The following is a 16,212-nucleotide window of genomic DNA, read 5'->3' on the forward strand; positions in this document are numbered from 1 at the left end:
TGATATAGACATACCAGAGACTGTGTAATTCATTTAAAAATAAAAGGAGGTGTACTAGACTCACAGTTCCACCTGGCTGGGGAGGCCTCACAGTCATGGCAGAAAGATATGTCTTTTGGACATATCTTACATGGCAGCAGGGAAGACAGAAATGAAAACCAAATGAAAGGCGTTTCCCCTTAGAATACCATCAGATCTTGTGAGACTTACTCATTATCACAAGAGCAGTATGGAGGAAACCATCCCCATGATTCAGTTCTCTCCTACTGGATCCCTCTCACAACCTGGGGGAATTATGGGAGCTACAATTCAAGATGAGATTTGGGTGGGGACAAGAGGAAACTGAGTCATAGAGAGATTAGTAACTTTCCCAACACAGCTGGTAGGTGGTGGAGCCAGGCAGTCTGACTCTAGGGTCTGGACTCTGAATTCCTGCATCATGCTTCCAAGAAGTTCCTCATTATTTCCTCTCTCTAAGCTTCTCTTATTCCCCTACAGTCATTCCTTCATCCTTCATCAGCACCTCCTTCACCAGCTTTTCTACTTCTACTACATAATTAATTTCTTCTTCTTGGTCCCAAATTGCAAAGTGCAAATGCAGCCTCATACAGCCTAATTCATCTTTACCTTTAGACTTTCTTCCAATGTTTCTATTTCATTCCATTTTAAATGTATCCATGAGATGCCTATTTACAAGCTGTAACTAACCATCGTGAAGTGAATGAAGAGTAATACCTACCGCTGCGCAGTAGAATTTCAAGAGTATAAATTGGACTTATGGCTTTCTGACTTGATATTACATACTTGATACTTGATTTTGCCGTCTGAGATCAATCTGAAAAGTAATAAGTGCTAACATTTGTTGAGCATCAGTTGTGGGCCAAGTTAACACTTGGAAACAGAAGCACAGAGAGTTGAAGTAATTTGCCCAGTGAATAGCCAGAGGTGGAGCCAGGATGGGTCTCAGGCAGTTTAACAGCACAGCCCATCTTAATCACTAAGCCAACAGCTTTTTGGTCCTATATACCCCATGGGAAGAAGAAAATAAAAAGGTATCTATTTTTATACCTTTTTTGATTTCTGATATAAGAAACAGAATTCCTTTCAAATGACCTATGTCTATTCAATATGTCATTTTGAAACTTACTGATAAACTTCTCCAAGTGCCAGAAAATCGTTAGTGTTTTTTTCCTCTTCTAATTTTTTTTGCCACTATTTTTGCTCCTTTCCCTCAGAAGCCTGCTGGAATAGCAAACATTCACTGACATTTCACAATAACTGGAAAATATACACTGGAAAATCACATTATGATTAATATAAAGCATGTTTTCCAAATGTACGACTTTAAATTGGGGCTTATAATCAAAGGAAACCTTTGTGTGAGTACTGTTCCCGCATTGTTCAGTCTGGGGTGTCCAGGAGTGATTCACTTTGCCCCTGTCTCCAGACCATCTCTCATGGAAGGGGGTGACCTCTTGCCTCTTGGCAACCACTATTTCTAAGCTGCCAACGTTACTCTTGCCTTATCAACATTCTAACTTCATGGGAAGGGCTGTGGTGAATTTCTGGAAAGTGAATAGGAAGTTGTTTTTCTAAACAGCCTGACACTGAGGGGAGGCAGTGAGTTTATAAGAATTCTGGGTTGGGCAGAAGGCAGAAAACCAGCAGCGTCACAGAGGAGATGGTGAGTTTACTTTTTGTCTGCATGGGAAGCAGTTGAAGTGAGTTGGAGTGGTTTGGGGCTAAGTCAGACAGGTAAAGGTTCACAAGGTAAGGAATAGCAATAGCCATGGAGTTTTATGTTGAATTGCCTATTAGATTTTGTGAGTACTTTTAAACTTGCTGTCCACTTTGACCCTTCCTTGTGAGTTGAAGTTGCTATTTCCATTTTACAAGTAAAGCATTGTGGCTTACAGATGCTAAGTGTTTTATCTAGGGTGCACTGTTACGCTACATGATGTTGAGATCTGGGTCCTGTCCTCTGGCTCCACAGCTGCAGTTCCTCCTACTAGAATTTACAGGGGCCCTCTGAGAATAGATGGTGGTGAACCTGTTACCCCGATTTTCAAGACTGCATTTCTCTCTGGGATAAATGGAAGACTGGGCAAGTGCCCTGGGTCAAGCTTGCGATTGAACAGTTTCTCATCCCTATCCTTCCCAATTCTTTCTGTGAGCCTATGAATCTTCTGGGACTGATCTGGAATATTCACATAGTGTCTGCCCTAAGTCTCAATCTTGTAAATGGCTCAGTTTCTTCTTCTATAAAATGGATATAGTAATAATACTCTATAATAGTTTCATTGTGAGGATTGAATAAGATTTTGCTGAAAAGCATCCAGATCTGAGCCTAGCAAATAGTGAGCGAAATGTTAGCCATTATTGTTACAAGAAAAAGAAAATTCTTAGGAATAGTGGGGTTTAGGATTCAGGGAAGATCCAAGGATAGCTGGGCATTTTGAACTCAGCACTGTTACCCTAGATAAGATGCACATGGTTAGACTACTTCTAATTTTTCCCCAAACTTTTCAAGAGTATCCCATATAGTCCCAGGGTTTGAAATCCCGCAGTCTATGGCTATGGAGGAACCAGACAGGTTTCTGTTTTTCAGTACCTTTCTGTAGGACTCCAGAAAAAGTACTGCTTAGACCTGATTTGTCCTACTTTTTTGCTTTATTATAGCATGCTTTTCAAATACTTGTAATGTGGGTTTCTGTGTTGGGAAAAACAGGAATAAGAGTATGATAAAGAGAAGAGGAAGGAGTTTGAGCCTGTCCTAAGTTTGAACCACAATGACATAAGGATATAGATTACTTTTGTCTTATCTTTTTGCATGTCATACTTCTGAACTGGTCAACTTAAATGAATGAGCAGTTCCTCTCTCCCTTCTACTTTCCTTGGCATCCTTCTCTATTTCAAAGGTATAAACTTATTGGATCATAGAGTTCTTTGAGATTCTGATGAAAGTTACAACTTGTCTTTCCCAGATGAAAGTGAAAACACCCACATAAACACCAACCTTTAGAGACAACCACAGGAGGTTCTCAGACCTCCATGTTGAATCCAGGGTAAGAACCCTTCTCTATTGCCTCTGGGTTTTATGTTTAGAAGCCCCTCAGTTGGCACCCTCAAACTAGGCTTAAGCTCTACAATGAAGTGCTAAGACTCCCGCCCTGGAATTGTTTTTAGTATTTCAAAGACAACACCTCTTTCCTTTCCTCTGAGCACATTTGGCCCCAAAGATTCAGAAACCTCGCACTACCTGTGTAAGTTCTGCTGCACTCCAGCCTGGGCAACAGAGCAAGACTCATCTCAAAAAAAAAAAGTTTTAGTGGGCTAAGGAGCAGCTCTAGATTTTCTTCCATTTATACCTTTTAACCATTTTAGCTCTGTGGCTTCCAGTCCTTTCTCTTCTTTTCATTACTTGTTTTTCAAAATGCAACTAAAATAGTTCAGACTCTCCTGGGTGGCCACCAGCTCTTAGAATATGCATCTTCAGAGATCTTTAAGTAGAAGCTTATTAATCAAATCCTCAAGAATCAAAATGATTTACTACATAAAAAGCTGTGCTTAGAAAAAACACTGGACCTAACCCTCGAGAGTAGACACACAACGGTTTTATAAATGGCATTCATTATATTGTCTTCTAGGTGTCTAATCTCTCTGATTGAAAAGCAAATCAGAAACTTTATGAAGTCAAATACAGAACAAGTCCTTTCTATTTGTAGATAAAACTAATCTCTGACCTAACAGACATTTAAAAAAAATTTAAGTATGGAGCTTTATTTTAAATGCTAATATTTCACTCAAAATAATGGCAATTAGTAGTCTAAATTAAGTATATGATTTGATTCTAAGTGTTGATGTCCCGGGTCTCTTTCTGTCTACATTCATAATTTGCTCTTTGGCTTAGAGGCAACCCCTTTTCTCACTGTATTTTCTTTCTCACCCTTAAGCTGGGCTGCTAATATCTGTCCCACACCATTACCACCACCACCATCCAGAAACATAAGGGAACTAATGTACGAGCTGTAATAGCTTGTAACACCTGGGCTTTGCTACCAACAAGTTGCATAGTTCTGCATCCTCAACGACTCTCATATTTACCTCCCCCATTTGCATTCCCATTGATGCCAGACCAAACCAGTTCCTCTTTAACTCCCACTGGGACCACTGAAATAACCTCTTTTGCAGTTCAATCTCCCAGATTCTGATTAAAAAAAAAAAACCACGCCACTTTCATACCAAAATCTCTCAGCATTTTGGGAGCCAACTAAGGAGGAAGGAGGATTACTTGAGCCCAGGAGCTCCAGGACATCCTGGGCAATATAGTGAGAATTTATCTATACAAAAAATTAGCTGGGTGTGGTGGTGCATGCCTGTAGTCCCAGCTACTCAGGAGGTTGAGGTGGGAGGATCACTTAAGCCCAGGAGGTGGAGGTTTCAGTGAACTGAGATCATGCTACTGCACTTCAGCCTCGGTGACAGAGCAAGACCCTGTCTCCCAGCCCCATGCAAAAATCATACTACCATTAAGAACATGTGTTCATGGTGCTTCTCTGTTCAGAACCCTGCAATTAGATCCCTTCTGCCAACTGGTATTTGTGACCCACAAGATCTGGTCTCAAACTACCTTTTCAATTAACCTCTAGGACCTCCCAATCTTCAACAGGCTGGAGTGCAGTAATGCCATCTTAACTTACTGCAACCTCTGTTTAAGCAATTTTCCTGTCTCAGCCTCCTGAGTAGCTGGGATTACAGATATGCACCACCACACCTGGCTAATTTTTGTAGTTTTAGTGGAGATGGTGTTTCACCATTTTGGCCAGGCTGGTCTTGAACTCCTGACCTCAAGTGATCTGCCTGCCTTGGCTTCACAAAATGCTGGGATTACAGGCATGAGCCACCACACTCCACCTCTGTTGGCTTATTATTGCACTTAGAATAAAATCTCATCCTTTGTTTTGGATCCCAAAGCCCGATGTGATCAGTCACTACCCCCATCTCATATTTTTCTCTCCATTACTATTTCCATTCTGGCCACACTAATGTCTTCCTGTTCTTTGAACACACTGCACTTTGCTTCCACTTTAAGGACTCTGAAATAGCTTTTTCTTCTTCCTTTAATGCTCTTCTTCCTGCTTCTCACTGGCTGGTTTCTTGTGGCCATTCTTGTCTCCACTTAAGCATTATCTCATTAAAGAGGTCTTCCCTGACGTTCCTGACCAACACAGTGGCACAGTCATTCTATCACATAACTTTCCTTCCCTCCCTAGCACTTATGGCTATATTCCATTAACATTTTTCATGTTTATTTGTTTAGTACTGCTGTGTAGTTCCTAGCGTTTTTTTCATTGCCATCTCTGCCAATAGGATGTGCATTTTATGAGGACTAGAATTGTGTTCGCTTCCACCATTCTATTCATTTGTTCACTTAGGTATTATCACTACTGTAAAAATAATGAACGCAGTTATAATTATCATGTATTTTCCCCAAATTTCCCTATATAGCATATTTTTATCTTACTTTCAGTTATTCCTCTGCCATTATTCATTCATCCACTTATCCATAGAATGTTTATTAAACATTGAGTATGTGCCCATCCATGACTGGGGATTTAGACCTGAGTAAGTCATAGTCCTCAACCTTGAGAAGCTTCTGTCAATAGCTTCCTCCAGCTGTATGCTCACATGTTTGTTGTGCATTTAAGTTGTGGACCTCCTGCTCAAGAGAATATTCAGAAATGGAGATGCTGATTAGAGGACATTGGAAACAGATGACCACAAGGAAGCCCAGTAAAGCAGAAGAATGAGAAGAGAATAGGGTCATGGAGGTGGGAACCTAGAGAAACCCTTACCCCTGCAAGGGAAGGCAGAGGATTGAGGTAGATTCAGAGGAAGACTCAGAAAGTTTCTCAAACATTAGAGCATAAGAACAACAGAAGAGCTAAGGGAAGCATTTTAGGCAAAAAGAAGTAGTCAGTGGTATTTATTGCTACAGAAAGGTCAAGGAAGATAAGGGTGGAAAGTCTTCATTTGGTTTGATAATAAGGATGTCAGCAAAGAAGTTTGCAGGACACTTTGATGGGGTGTGGGGCAGTGGGCTGGAGAGTAAAAGGGAGGCAAGGAAGTTAAGAAAGTTTAGCTATAGAGGAAGGAGAGAAATCAGGCAGATGTGGGCAGGAGGACAAAGGGTCAAGGGAGGGACATTGATTTTGCCTTTCTAAAAGCACAAAGTTGTGGTCTACAATGTAGGCAAGGAGAACAGGATCTCCTTGCTGTGGCACTATTCTTGCTAACTTGGTAAGCCACCTGGAACATGGCAAGCTATGGGACACCTACTAGCCTCTGGTACCTCCTTCTGTGAAAAGTTAGGTCAAAGCAATACATTTACTCCTTCCACTTTCTCTCTGATTCTCTCGTCACCCTGAAATCATTATTGGTTTTTTTGTTTGTTTTTTAATTTTTTTTGAGAAAGAGTCGTATTCTGTCACCAAGGCTGGAGTGCAGTGGTATAATCTCGGCTCACTGCAACCTCCGCCTCCTGGGTTCAAGCCATTCTCCTGCCTCAGCCTCCCAAGTAGCTGGGACTATAGACATACACCACCATACCTGGCTAATTTTTGTATTTTAAGTAGAGACAGGGTTTTACCACATTGGCCAGGCTGGTCTCAAACTCCTGACCTCAAATAATCTGCCCACCTCAGCCTCCCAAAGCTCTGGGATTACAGGCATGAGCCACTGTACCCAGCCTACTTCTTTAAAAAGTAAAATTAAAGATAATTATGGTGCTTAATGAAGGCTTATACAGGCACAGAATGTTATTCTAATGACCTAGTCTCAGACTCCTTCCCAGCAACTTCCAGATGAACCAGGCTTCCAGAGAACATTAAAGACCAGCAGAGCATGCGCATGCTTCTAGAGAGGAATAAATTTCCTCTTGTTTTAGCACTTAACTTGCTTAGTAACACAGGACAGAGTCCTTAACTCTTTAGCATCCTACATCCAGCAGCATCTTGAAGACTATAATGCAGAGTAGGAGCAGGTGTGAGGCTTGGCCACCCCAGGCAGGTTTCAGAGGAAAATTGTTACTCAAAGAAGATTTTTAAAGCATCATCCATTCTCCATACCTCCACACAAAATTCTTACAGTTAACACAGAGATTTGAACTTGGGCTCCATTAAACATGAACAGACTTAGGTCGTGAACCATCTGAGATTATCTAAAATACTGCAAGTATGCATTTGTTTTGAAGAAGTCTTTTATCAGATGAGGCTTTGGCCTCCCATCCCAGTGGTCAACTGTACCCACTGTTTCCCAGTTTGACTTGTTAAAACATGGATAAAAGACCATGGCTTTTAACAGATTTTCAAATTTCATAAGCCCTGGAAGAATAAGAATTACTGGGCTAACCCTATGCACATTCAGGTGGGCAAGCTTGGGCAAATCATTTATACCCATTGAGTCTCAGTGGTGGGGAGTAGTGGCTGCCCCATCTTAGGCATTCATGGTCTGAAAGACCTACTGCAGAACACCAGATAAATGCTGAGTTGGCTTGGAAGTGACCTTTATGGTCTCCTATCGCTCTCAAATAACCTGTAAGAGGTGACTCTTGGTATTGGTGATGAAAAGAAACAGAAAAGTATGTCAGGTTAAAGCAGGGATGCACATTGACTTGCATTTTCATTAGATGTTATATGCCTTCATCAAAAGCACTGTACCAGTCCTCTAAAACCTTCAAGTGTTGAAAACCAGTTATCTCACTTTCTCTGTTTTGTCTCGTGTGCTAGAGTTGGTGAGGAAATTTTCCTTACGAGAAATCTTATTTAAAAGTTTAAATAAACAAACAGGTTAAAATGGAAAACATCTCTTTTTGGAAATTTTGTTTAAGCCAAATCTTATTTAAAAGTTTAAACAAACAAGTCAAAATGGGAAACAGTGGGTAGAGTTGACCACTGTGATGGGAGGCCAAAGCCTCACCTACTCACTCCCCGACACACCCTTGTGAGCTGGGCCCAAAGCCAGAGAAACCCCTAGAGATACTCTGTGCAGGAAGAAAACCACTTCCACGGGAAAAGTACCATAAAATTTAAAATCGTTGCACTCTTCCTCCAATCTGCCTGAGTAGAAATAGAGCACAGGTTCAAAGGCAAGGATTGGGGTTCCCTTGATGAAGGCTACATAGTTGTGCTCTTCAGCAGCAATGCTTTTGTTCCTATCACTCCAAAAATATCCTGAACGCTATGTTACCTCTTATATCTTTTGAAATGGAAAGCTAAAATTTTTTTATCCTAAATTTTAAAAGCAAAAAAAGATTGGATTTTCTAATGTATTACAAAAATTAGGCTTTAAAAATAAAGTTGTTACATAATTTCTTAACGTTTTTCCAAGGGAATAAAGTAACTAGCATCATCTGCAATCCTCATCACTTAAAAGACCACAAGCAAGCTCTTAATAATAATAAATTTTATATTATTCACTTTCTCTCTTTTAATACTTATTTCTACCCTACTTCTATAGTATTTTGAACTAAGACAATACATTTTAAGATTAAAGTATTTTCTTGATTATTATACTTCTTTGCAAAATAAAAATGTAATATAAAATTTTACTTTTCTAAAACCGTAAGTCTCTATGTGTTAAAATGTTTTTCTTTCTGATTGAGTTAGTGTGACAACTACTTTTAGTACACACTTAAATAAACGAAGGTAAATATACTATGAGTTTTGATAAGTAACTTAAACCTTTATATTTAAATTGCTATTGAAAACTCATCTCTAAGACAGGAGGAGCTTTCTCCCTATTTGTTCATGTATCCATGAATGAATATTATTTATCAACAAAATTAGACATGTTCAGCATCAATATTATTCCTATATTTTATTTTCAAGGATTTAAACATGGAGAAACTTCGTATGAATAAGTAAATTGAATTAGAAGTTTTATTACAGCAATGTCTCAATTCCTTGAAGTCCTTCCAAGTTATATAGTGATTTACTATCGAAATGTAGTCAAAGCTGACAATTGAGTGCTCCCTCAAAGCTGATGAAAGGAAATCAGTGGAAATCACCAGACTTGAAAAAGGATTTGCTGCAATATCATTTAAAGCATTCAATTCTTAATAGCTATACCAGTATTTTGAATCATTTCTGTCATATGAATGTATTCATATCCAAGGGCAAAGCCCTAGAATACATAAGAGATTAGTGAAAGGTATAATTTTTTTCTCGTAAAGTGGGAGAAAGGTGTATTTTAGGCAGATTGCTTTTAGGAAAGTATATATGTGAAAGTTGAGAATCTGAATTTAGATTTAATTAACACTCTCTTTGCTTGTGAATCCCTTGGGAAGCCAGCCTTATCCTGGGTTGAAGATTTTTGCTTCAGTATTTGGAACAGCACATTGTGAAAGGTGGTAGTAAGAACAGCTTGTGACACAATACAATTCAGAGAAAGTAGCGGCATTAAGTTCGCACTAAGGGATTGTCTATCACCCTACTTCCTGTGCAAATAAACAGCACCATAAATCATAACGTTATGATATTCTAAGAGGTCCCAAAGAGATTAACAGCTTATAAAAATGCAAAATAGGCCTACTTATCATAGCCAATATTCAGAAGCTCCTAGATGAAAAGTTCTAGGCTTATAAGATAACTCCACTCTCTGGGACACATCAACTGGTTTGAGCTCAGTTCTCCCTGGTATCTGGTCAGGTTGTAGTCAATAGTGCATGAACACATGCACACACACACTCCAAACCATCCCTTGCACCCTACATCATCCATCCCTGGGATGTGACATATGAACACACACACAACGCCACACCATCCCATGCACCCTACATCATCCGTCACTGGGGCATCACACACACACACACACACACATACCCCTCCATACCATCTGATAAACTCTACATCATCCATCACTGGGGCATGACAAAAGAACACACACACAACTCCACACCATCCCACGCACCCTACATCGTCCATCACCAGGATGTGACACATGAACATACACAAGCCCACACTGTCCTATGTACCCTACATCATCCATCAGTGGGGTATCACACACACACACACACACACACACACACACACACAACTCCACACCGTCCCATGCACCCTACATCATCCATCACTGGTTCATCACACACACACACACACACACACACACACACACAACTCCACACCGTCCCATGCACCCTACATCATCCATCATTGGTTCATCACACACACACACACACACACACACAACTCCACACTGTCCCACGCACCCTACATCATCCATCACCACGATGTGACACATGAACATACACAACCCCACACTGTCCCATGCACCCTACATCATGCATCACTGGGGTGTGACACACAACTCCACACCATCCGATGCACCCTACTTCATCCATCCTGGGGCATGACATACAAACACACACATAACCCCACACCAGATTGCCACATTTTGGTCTGTGGCAATCTGCGATTTCTATACAGGAGAGGTTTTCGGTAGCAGTCTGGCTAGAATAGTGACAAAGCTACAAATGCATAGCAAATGCACTGTTTTTATGTTGGTGGTAATGTTGGAGTGGCTTTGGAGGGGAACCGATGTAGCAGCTAGGCTTGGTGATGTCGCATGCTCTATTATCCACAACAGCAATGCAGCACGGATTTAGAAGCCTGGAGGTTAATGAATGTAAGAAGAAAAAAAAAGGTAAAGTGAAAAGAGCTCTTATTTCAAAGTCAGGCTCTGCTACTGTCATTCTGAATATGTTAATTAGATGCTCCAAGCTTCAGTATTTTCATGTACAACATGAATAAGTTGGACAAGATGAGCATCACTAGAACTTAGTTATCCAAAAACATTTTTTTTTTGAGACAGAGTCTCACACTGTTGCCCAGGCTGGAGTGCAGTGGTGCCATCTCCATTCACTGCAACCTCTGCCTTGGGTTCAAGCGATTCTCTTACCTCAGCCTCTCAAGTAGACGGGACTACAGGCATGTGCCACCACACCCAGATAATTATTTTTATTTTTATTTTTAGTAGAGACAGGGCTTCATTATGTTGGCCAGGCTGGTCTCGAAATCCTGACCTCGTGATCTGCCTGCTTCAGCCTCCCAAAGTGCTGGGATTAGAGGTGTGAGCCACAGCACCTGGCCCCAAAAACATTTTTAAAATGTTCATAGATTTGATGAAATCCCAACAGAAGAGGGTTCATGAGAAATAATAGTTACTATAGATCCAAGGGGAATAAGTTTACTGCATATATCAAGAAATATTAAACATATACACACATATGTACATTAAACATTGAACAGTATTGTAGATGTATGTAGAAATGAAAAAGCAAGAAGATAAAACATAGATCAATAATACAAAATAGACGGCATAGTGTAACACAATTAGTTAATGCTCTGCACCTCCAAGTATAGGTTAGACAATATTTATGTGGGTCAGGAAGTTGTCATGTGACTTCCTATTATTCTTGTGTATGACATACCACTTTTTAAAAAGATATTGTTTTATAATAATAATGACAGCCATGTTAATGTGTTTAGCTTTCTTCCATACACATTAAAACGTATCTTCAAATAAAAATATTGGTGGTGCAAAGTACTCAACAAATATTTGTTGAACGGATGGAGAAATGAACGCTGTCACCAGCCTTGCTACAGTGTTCATCCAGCGTAGAACTTAGGAGCAGGGCAATGAGAAGCAAGAAGGAAGCAGAGGGCTTGAACTGCCCGTCCAATGAAAATTGGCACAGTTGTACTTCAGCCAAATGATTATTAACGAGAATTATTTTTGGCCACGTTGGTGGCATATGGATGCTAAAAGAATGTATTCTCTTCTTGTTTCAGGCCAGCTGCCAAAAAGCCATCTTGTACCAGAGATCCCTGAGAGTGGTCTTTGGAATTGCGCAGCTCCTTTGCTTCAGTGCCCTGATCTCTGGTAAACTTAATGCTAAGTTTTCACTTAGCCCTAAGGAATTAGGGTACAGCCCAGAGCTATGTGCAAGGACTTTAAGGACTGTAGCCAGCTGGTTTGAGGCATGGGAAAACTGTCCAAGTCCAGATTATTGGAAGAAAAATGTACCTAACACTGTAATATTGATAGAAAGTGCATAGGAAAGAACTTAAAATGATACATCTGGGACCAATTTATCCATTAGGCACAGTAAATACGACCCACAAAATTTTTAGGGACCCACAAACATGTCTGAATTTCTTTTATAATTATTTTCTTTGAAGTCAAAAAAATACTTTAATATATAGTGATACATTCATCTTCTTACCAGTGCAGTTGCAAAATAGAATTTTGAATATGTTAGCATGGAGGAAAAAGCCTACATAGGCAAAGTTGCCTAAAGTCTATGAATCATAATGCAGCCCTGGCTGTATCAGAATAAAGTCTTTAAGGCAAAACAATGCCCTGGAAATCTCAGCAAGGGACGTACAAGTGTGACTAATCCTCATGCAGGCAGCGGAGGAGAGAGTTGAGTAGAAACAAGCCTTTAAATAAACAGGAAAGAAGCCCATTTCCAGGCCTGATTGCTTGCTTTGTACACCTCTTCATGTGGGAACTGGCCCTCCTGCCCCGGGTGAACTCCCACAGGCTATGATAGCAGTACGTAGTACCTTTATACTTTTGAAGGACACATTCTTTATTTCATTTGGTATCGTAAACACTTGTAGAGAAGGGCTGTTCTGAGCCCTCGCTTAATAAGTGAGTATGCAGACACGGAGAAAGCAGAGGTTAATGAAAGAGAAATAGCCAAGAGAAATGGAATGAGTGTAAGATTGCAGATCAGCGTATCTGATTTCCCACCTTGGCTCTGCCATAAACCTGCTGTGTTTCACTCATTCCACAAGCATTAATTGAAGGTCTATTAAGTGCTAAACTCTAGGCTCTGTGCTAAAGATCCAAAGCTAAAAAGAAAACACCATCAGAGATTTACAACCTGGCAGAAGTAGACTGTATCAAAGAAACACATTACCATACATGATAATGAGGGCAATGCAGACAGGGAAGAGGTGCTGCCTGGAGGAAGGAACACAGGGTCCACCTGGGAAAGCCATGGAGAATAGGGGGAGTAAAGTCTACCAGACATAAGAGGAGAGGACAGCCAGGACAGTGGGAAGGGCATGTGCAAATTCAAGGACAGAGGAATTCTGTTTTGAAATATGGTGGGCGATGAGGCTGAACCAACTGTTAGGCTCCAGATCATAAAGCATATTATTTTCCATGTGAAGAGGTAGAGCCTGCCCTTAAGACATTTTTATGTCATTTAATCTGAGCTTGGGCAAATGACTTAAAATGTCTCCTTCTTTTATTTAAAAAACAAAAAGAGGAGTGAATTAGATGACTTCCAGGGTACCTCCCAACTCTCATGTCTTATGATTCCAAATCTTTAACATCAAGGATACTTACAAGATGATATTTTCCTGCGACTTCATGTACACTTTTAACTGAAAGGTGGAAACCACCCCTTTTCCTTCAAACAGCTACATTAGATATAAACTAGTCGAGTTTTGGTATTCATCTTCTGGTCAGAAACTCACCTGACTATGCAGAAGCATGCTTGGGATCACCTCCTTTTGGTAAAGGTTGCTAACCCGGCACTCCCTCTCCTTTACTCTAGAACTAACAAACCAGAAAGAAGTGGCAGCGTGGACCTATCATTACAGCACAAAAGCATACTCATGGAATATTTCCCGTAAATATTGCCAGAATCGCTACACAGACTTAGTGGCCATTCAGAATAAAAATGAAATTGCTTACCTCAATGAGGTCCTACCGTATTACAGCTCCTATTACTGGATTGGGATCCGAAAGAGCAATAAGACATGGACCTGGGTGGGAACCAAAAAGGCTCTCACTGACGAGGCTGAGAACTGGGCTGTTAATGAGCCTAACAACAAAAGGAACAACGAGGACTGCGTGGAGATCTACATCAAGAGTCCGTCAGCCCCTGGCAAGTGGAATGATGAGCATTGCTTGAAGAAAAAGCGCGCATTATGTTATACGGGTAGGGCCTTCTCTACTTTGAAACATTTCTGTTTAAAAATGAAAAACAGAACCTTCTCTGGTTACTTTAGCCAACCTTCTCTGGTTGGCCAATGTAACCACCGAGTCAACACAAAGGTACAAATGCAGGACCTGAAATCAAGGGGTAAACTGTTAGTCAATCAGCATTACTGAGCACCTTGAAGAATGTAAGATCAGAATTAGAGAAAACTGGCTACTTAAAACTAGGGGGAAATTTTAATATCATCCAGCTCACCTGTCTCATCTTATAACTGATGAAAAGGACACGCACAAGGTTTCAGTTTCTCAAGGCCGTGGAGGAGGACAGAAGCAAAGTGAGGACCAGAAACCTGTCTCCCAAATTTTAGGTCTAGAGCTTTGTTCACCCCTGTGCTTTGTATAACAGAGAGTATAAATTGGAAGAAAATTTAGCCCGGCCCCTCGGTGACACAGCTGCGACTAATACCTACTGAATGTCAATATGCTCTAGGCATTGTGTTAGTTCATGTGCCACTTGTTCATTTAATATTAGTCACCTTCAGTCCTCATGACAACTCCAGCAATCAAGTTTTTCTATTACTCTTATTTTGCTGATGAGGGAAAGGCTCAGAGCTATTAAGTCATCTGCCCAGGGTTCTAAGCTAGTTGATGGTGGAGCCAGTTTCAAATTCATGTTGATTCCAAAGTTTGTTTTTTAGACATACAAACTACCACATTCTTTGCTCTACATTTTTATAGACAATTTGAGATTATAACTAAGGATTGTAAATGCTTTAGTTTCTCTTCAACAACAATATATCTTTAGATCCACTGAACTTTGGTGGGAGAGTGGTGGTAGGGGCTGGGCAGGAAATGGGAAGAAGTAATTGAAGGTGAAATACTTTGAGTGTATTTTAATTCTCAACTTTCCCAGTTCCAGAGTAAGTAGACATTCACGAAAGCTTGGTCTTCCTCTAGTCATGACCCTAGTGTCAGAGCTGATTCCTTCTTTCTGATGTTGCTTCCCTGTCTGGAGGGGCCTGTCCTGTCCTTCACAGCACATGAACACTGTGCCTAAGGATGGTATGGACTGCCCTGAGCAGGAAGCTTCTAAGTACTCTGAAGCTTCTTTGGTAAATCATCTGCCATACATTTTCTGAATTCTTTAGATTTTAAACACCTCTCCCTCAGAAGCAGCCCTCAACAGTACATGGATGGTACTGAATACATAGCGTAGAGTAAGCCTACATTTTCCCTCTACTCCCCAAGCCTCCTAGCTGAGGGAAAACATATCCATGCATGCATTGTCATATAATCAGATCTATTTTATAAATAATGCATTTATAAATAAATAAATAAATAACCATATATTCCTGGACCAGGATGGACATTATCGGGATATTAGATTATCCTACTGCTCTCGCAGTCAGCTCTCTACCCTTTCTGGGCTATGCCTTCCTAGAATTCTCTCCTATCAGATTACCTTAACTGCCACTAGTTGTTGTTTCAATATGCCACTACTTCCCCTTCTCACCCAACCTTCCAGACATATTTCTGCAAGACAGTCTTCCTCAATAATCTTACCAAAAAATTGCAAGATAGAAAAAAGATTGAAAATTACTGTCATAAATGATGCCACTCCTCTAACCCACAATAATGGTACACATCACTAAGTAATACAACTTCACGTGAACACAGATGGGTTTTATCTCCACCAGCATAGTACTCTAGGCAGCCACTACCATTGATTGTCATTTTGCCATCTAAGATGTAAAGGATACAGGGAAGCATCAATTATCTGTGGGAGATGAGAAATAGATAGGTATACTGTAATAAGAAATTAAGTTTGATTGTTGAACAGTTCTCCACATTTCAGGATTTATTAGACCTCAGACCAGGCTATCAAAAAAGATTTATTCATTGAGTCATCATGAATAAACCATCTTCTCCTTGGAGATCCAAAGGAACCAACAAATTGCTAACCTGTCTATTCAGGAAACACTGAAATAGGATAGAATGAAGAACATTGTCTCTTTTTTTCCCTAGAGTTCTGAGATCCCAAGGAAGCTATAATTGGGGAAACATTTGTACTCTCCAAGAACATAGGGCAGGCAGGTATTGCTACTGCAAGGCATTAAGGCATTGGTGGGGTTAAGGTCAGGGAGCAAGGTGAATAGGATATGGACCAAACCTGTATCTATGTAGCTGCTATTGCCT

The 16,212-nt window shown here is 40.4% G+C and overlaps 1 protein-coding gene across 2 annotated transcripts in view; it reads left to right on the top strand.

Annotated features, from left to right (window-relative positions):
- The first annotated feature begins 1,655 nt into the window (after positions 1-1,655).
- SELP (selectin P) overlaps positions 1,656-16,212 on the top strand; it is a 44,565-nt gene continuing 30,008 nt past the window's right edge. For both annotated transcript variants that reach the window (XM_008985058.4, XM_008985060.4), the window contains exons 1-3: positions 1,656-1,684; positions 11,850-11,940; positions 13,631-14,017. In XM_008985058.4, coding sequence (XP_008983306.3) covers positions 1,682-1,684; positions 11,850-11,940; positions 13,631-14,017 — 481 coding nt within the window. In that variant the 5' untranslated portion in view covers positions 1,656-1,681. The remainder of the gene's footprint in view (positions 1,685-11,849; positions 11,941-13,630; positions 14,018-16,212) is intronic.

The sequence above is a fragment of the Callithrix jacchus genome, chromosome 18, assembly GCF_049354715.1.
Source record: "Callithrix jacchus isolate 240 chromosome 18, calJac240_pri, whole genome shotgun sequence".
Classification (NCBI taxonomy): Eukaryota; Metazoa; Chordata; class Mammalia; order Primates; family Cebidae; genus Callithrix; species Callithrix jacchus.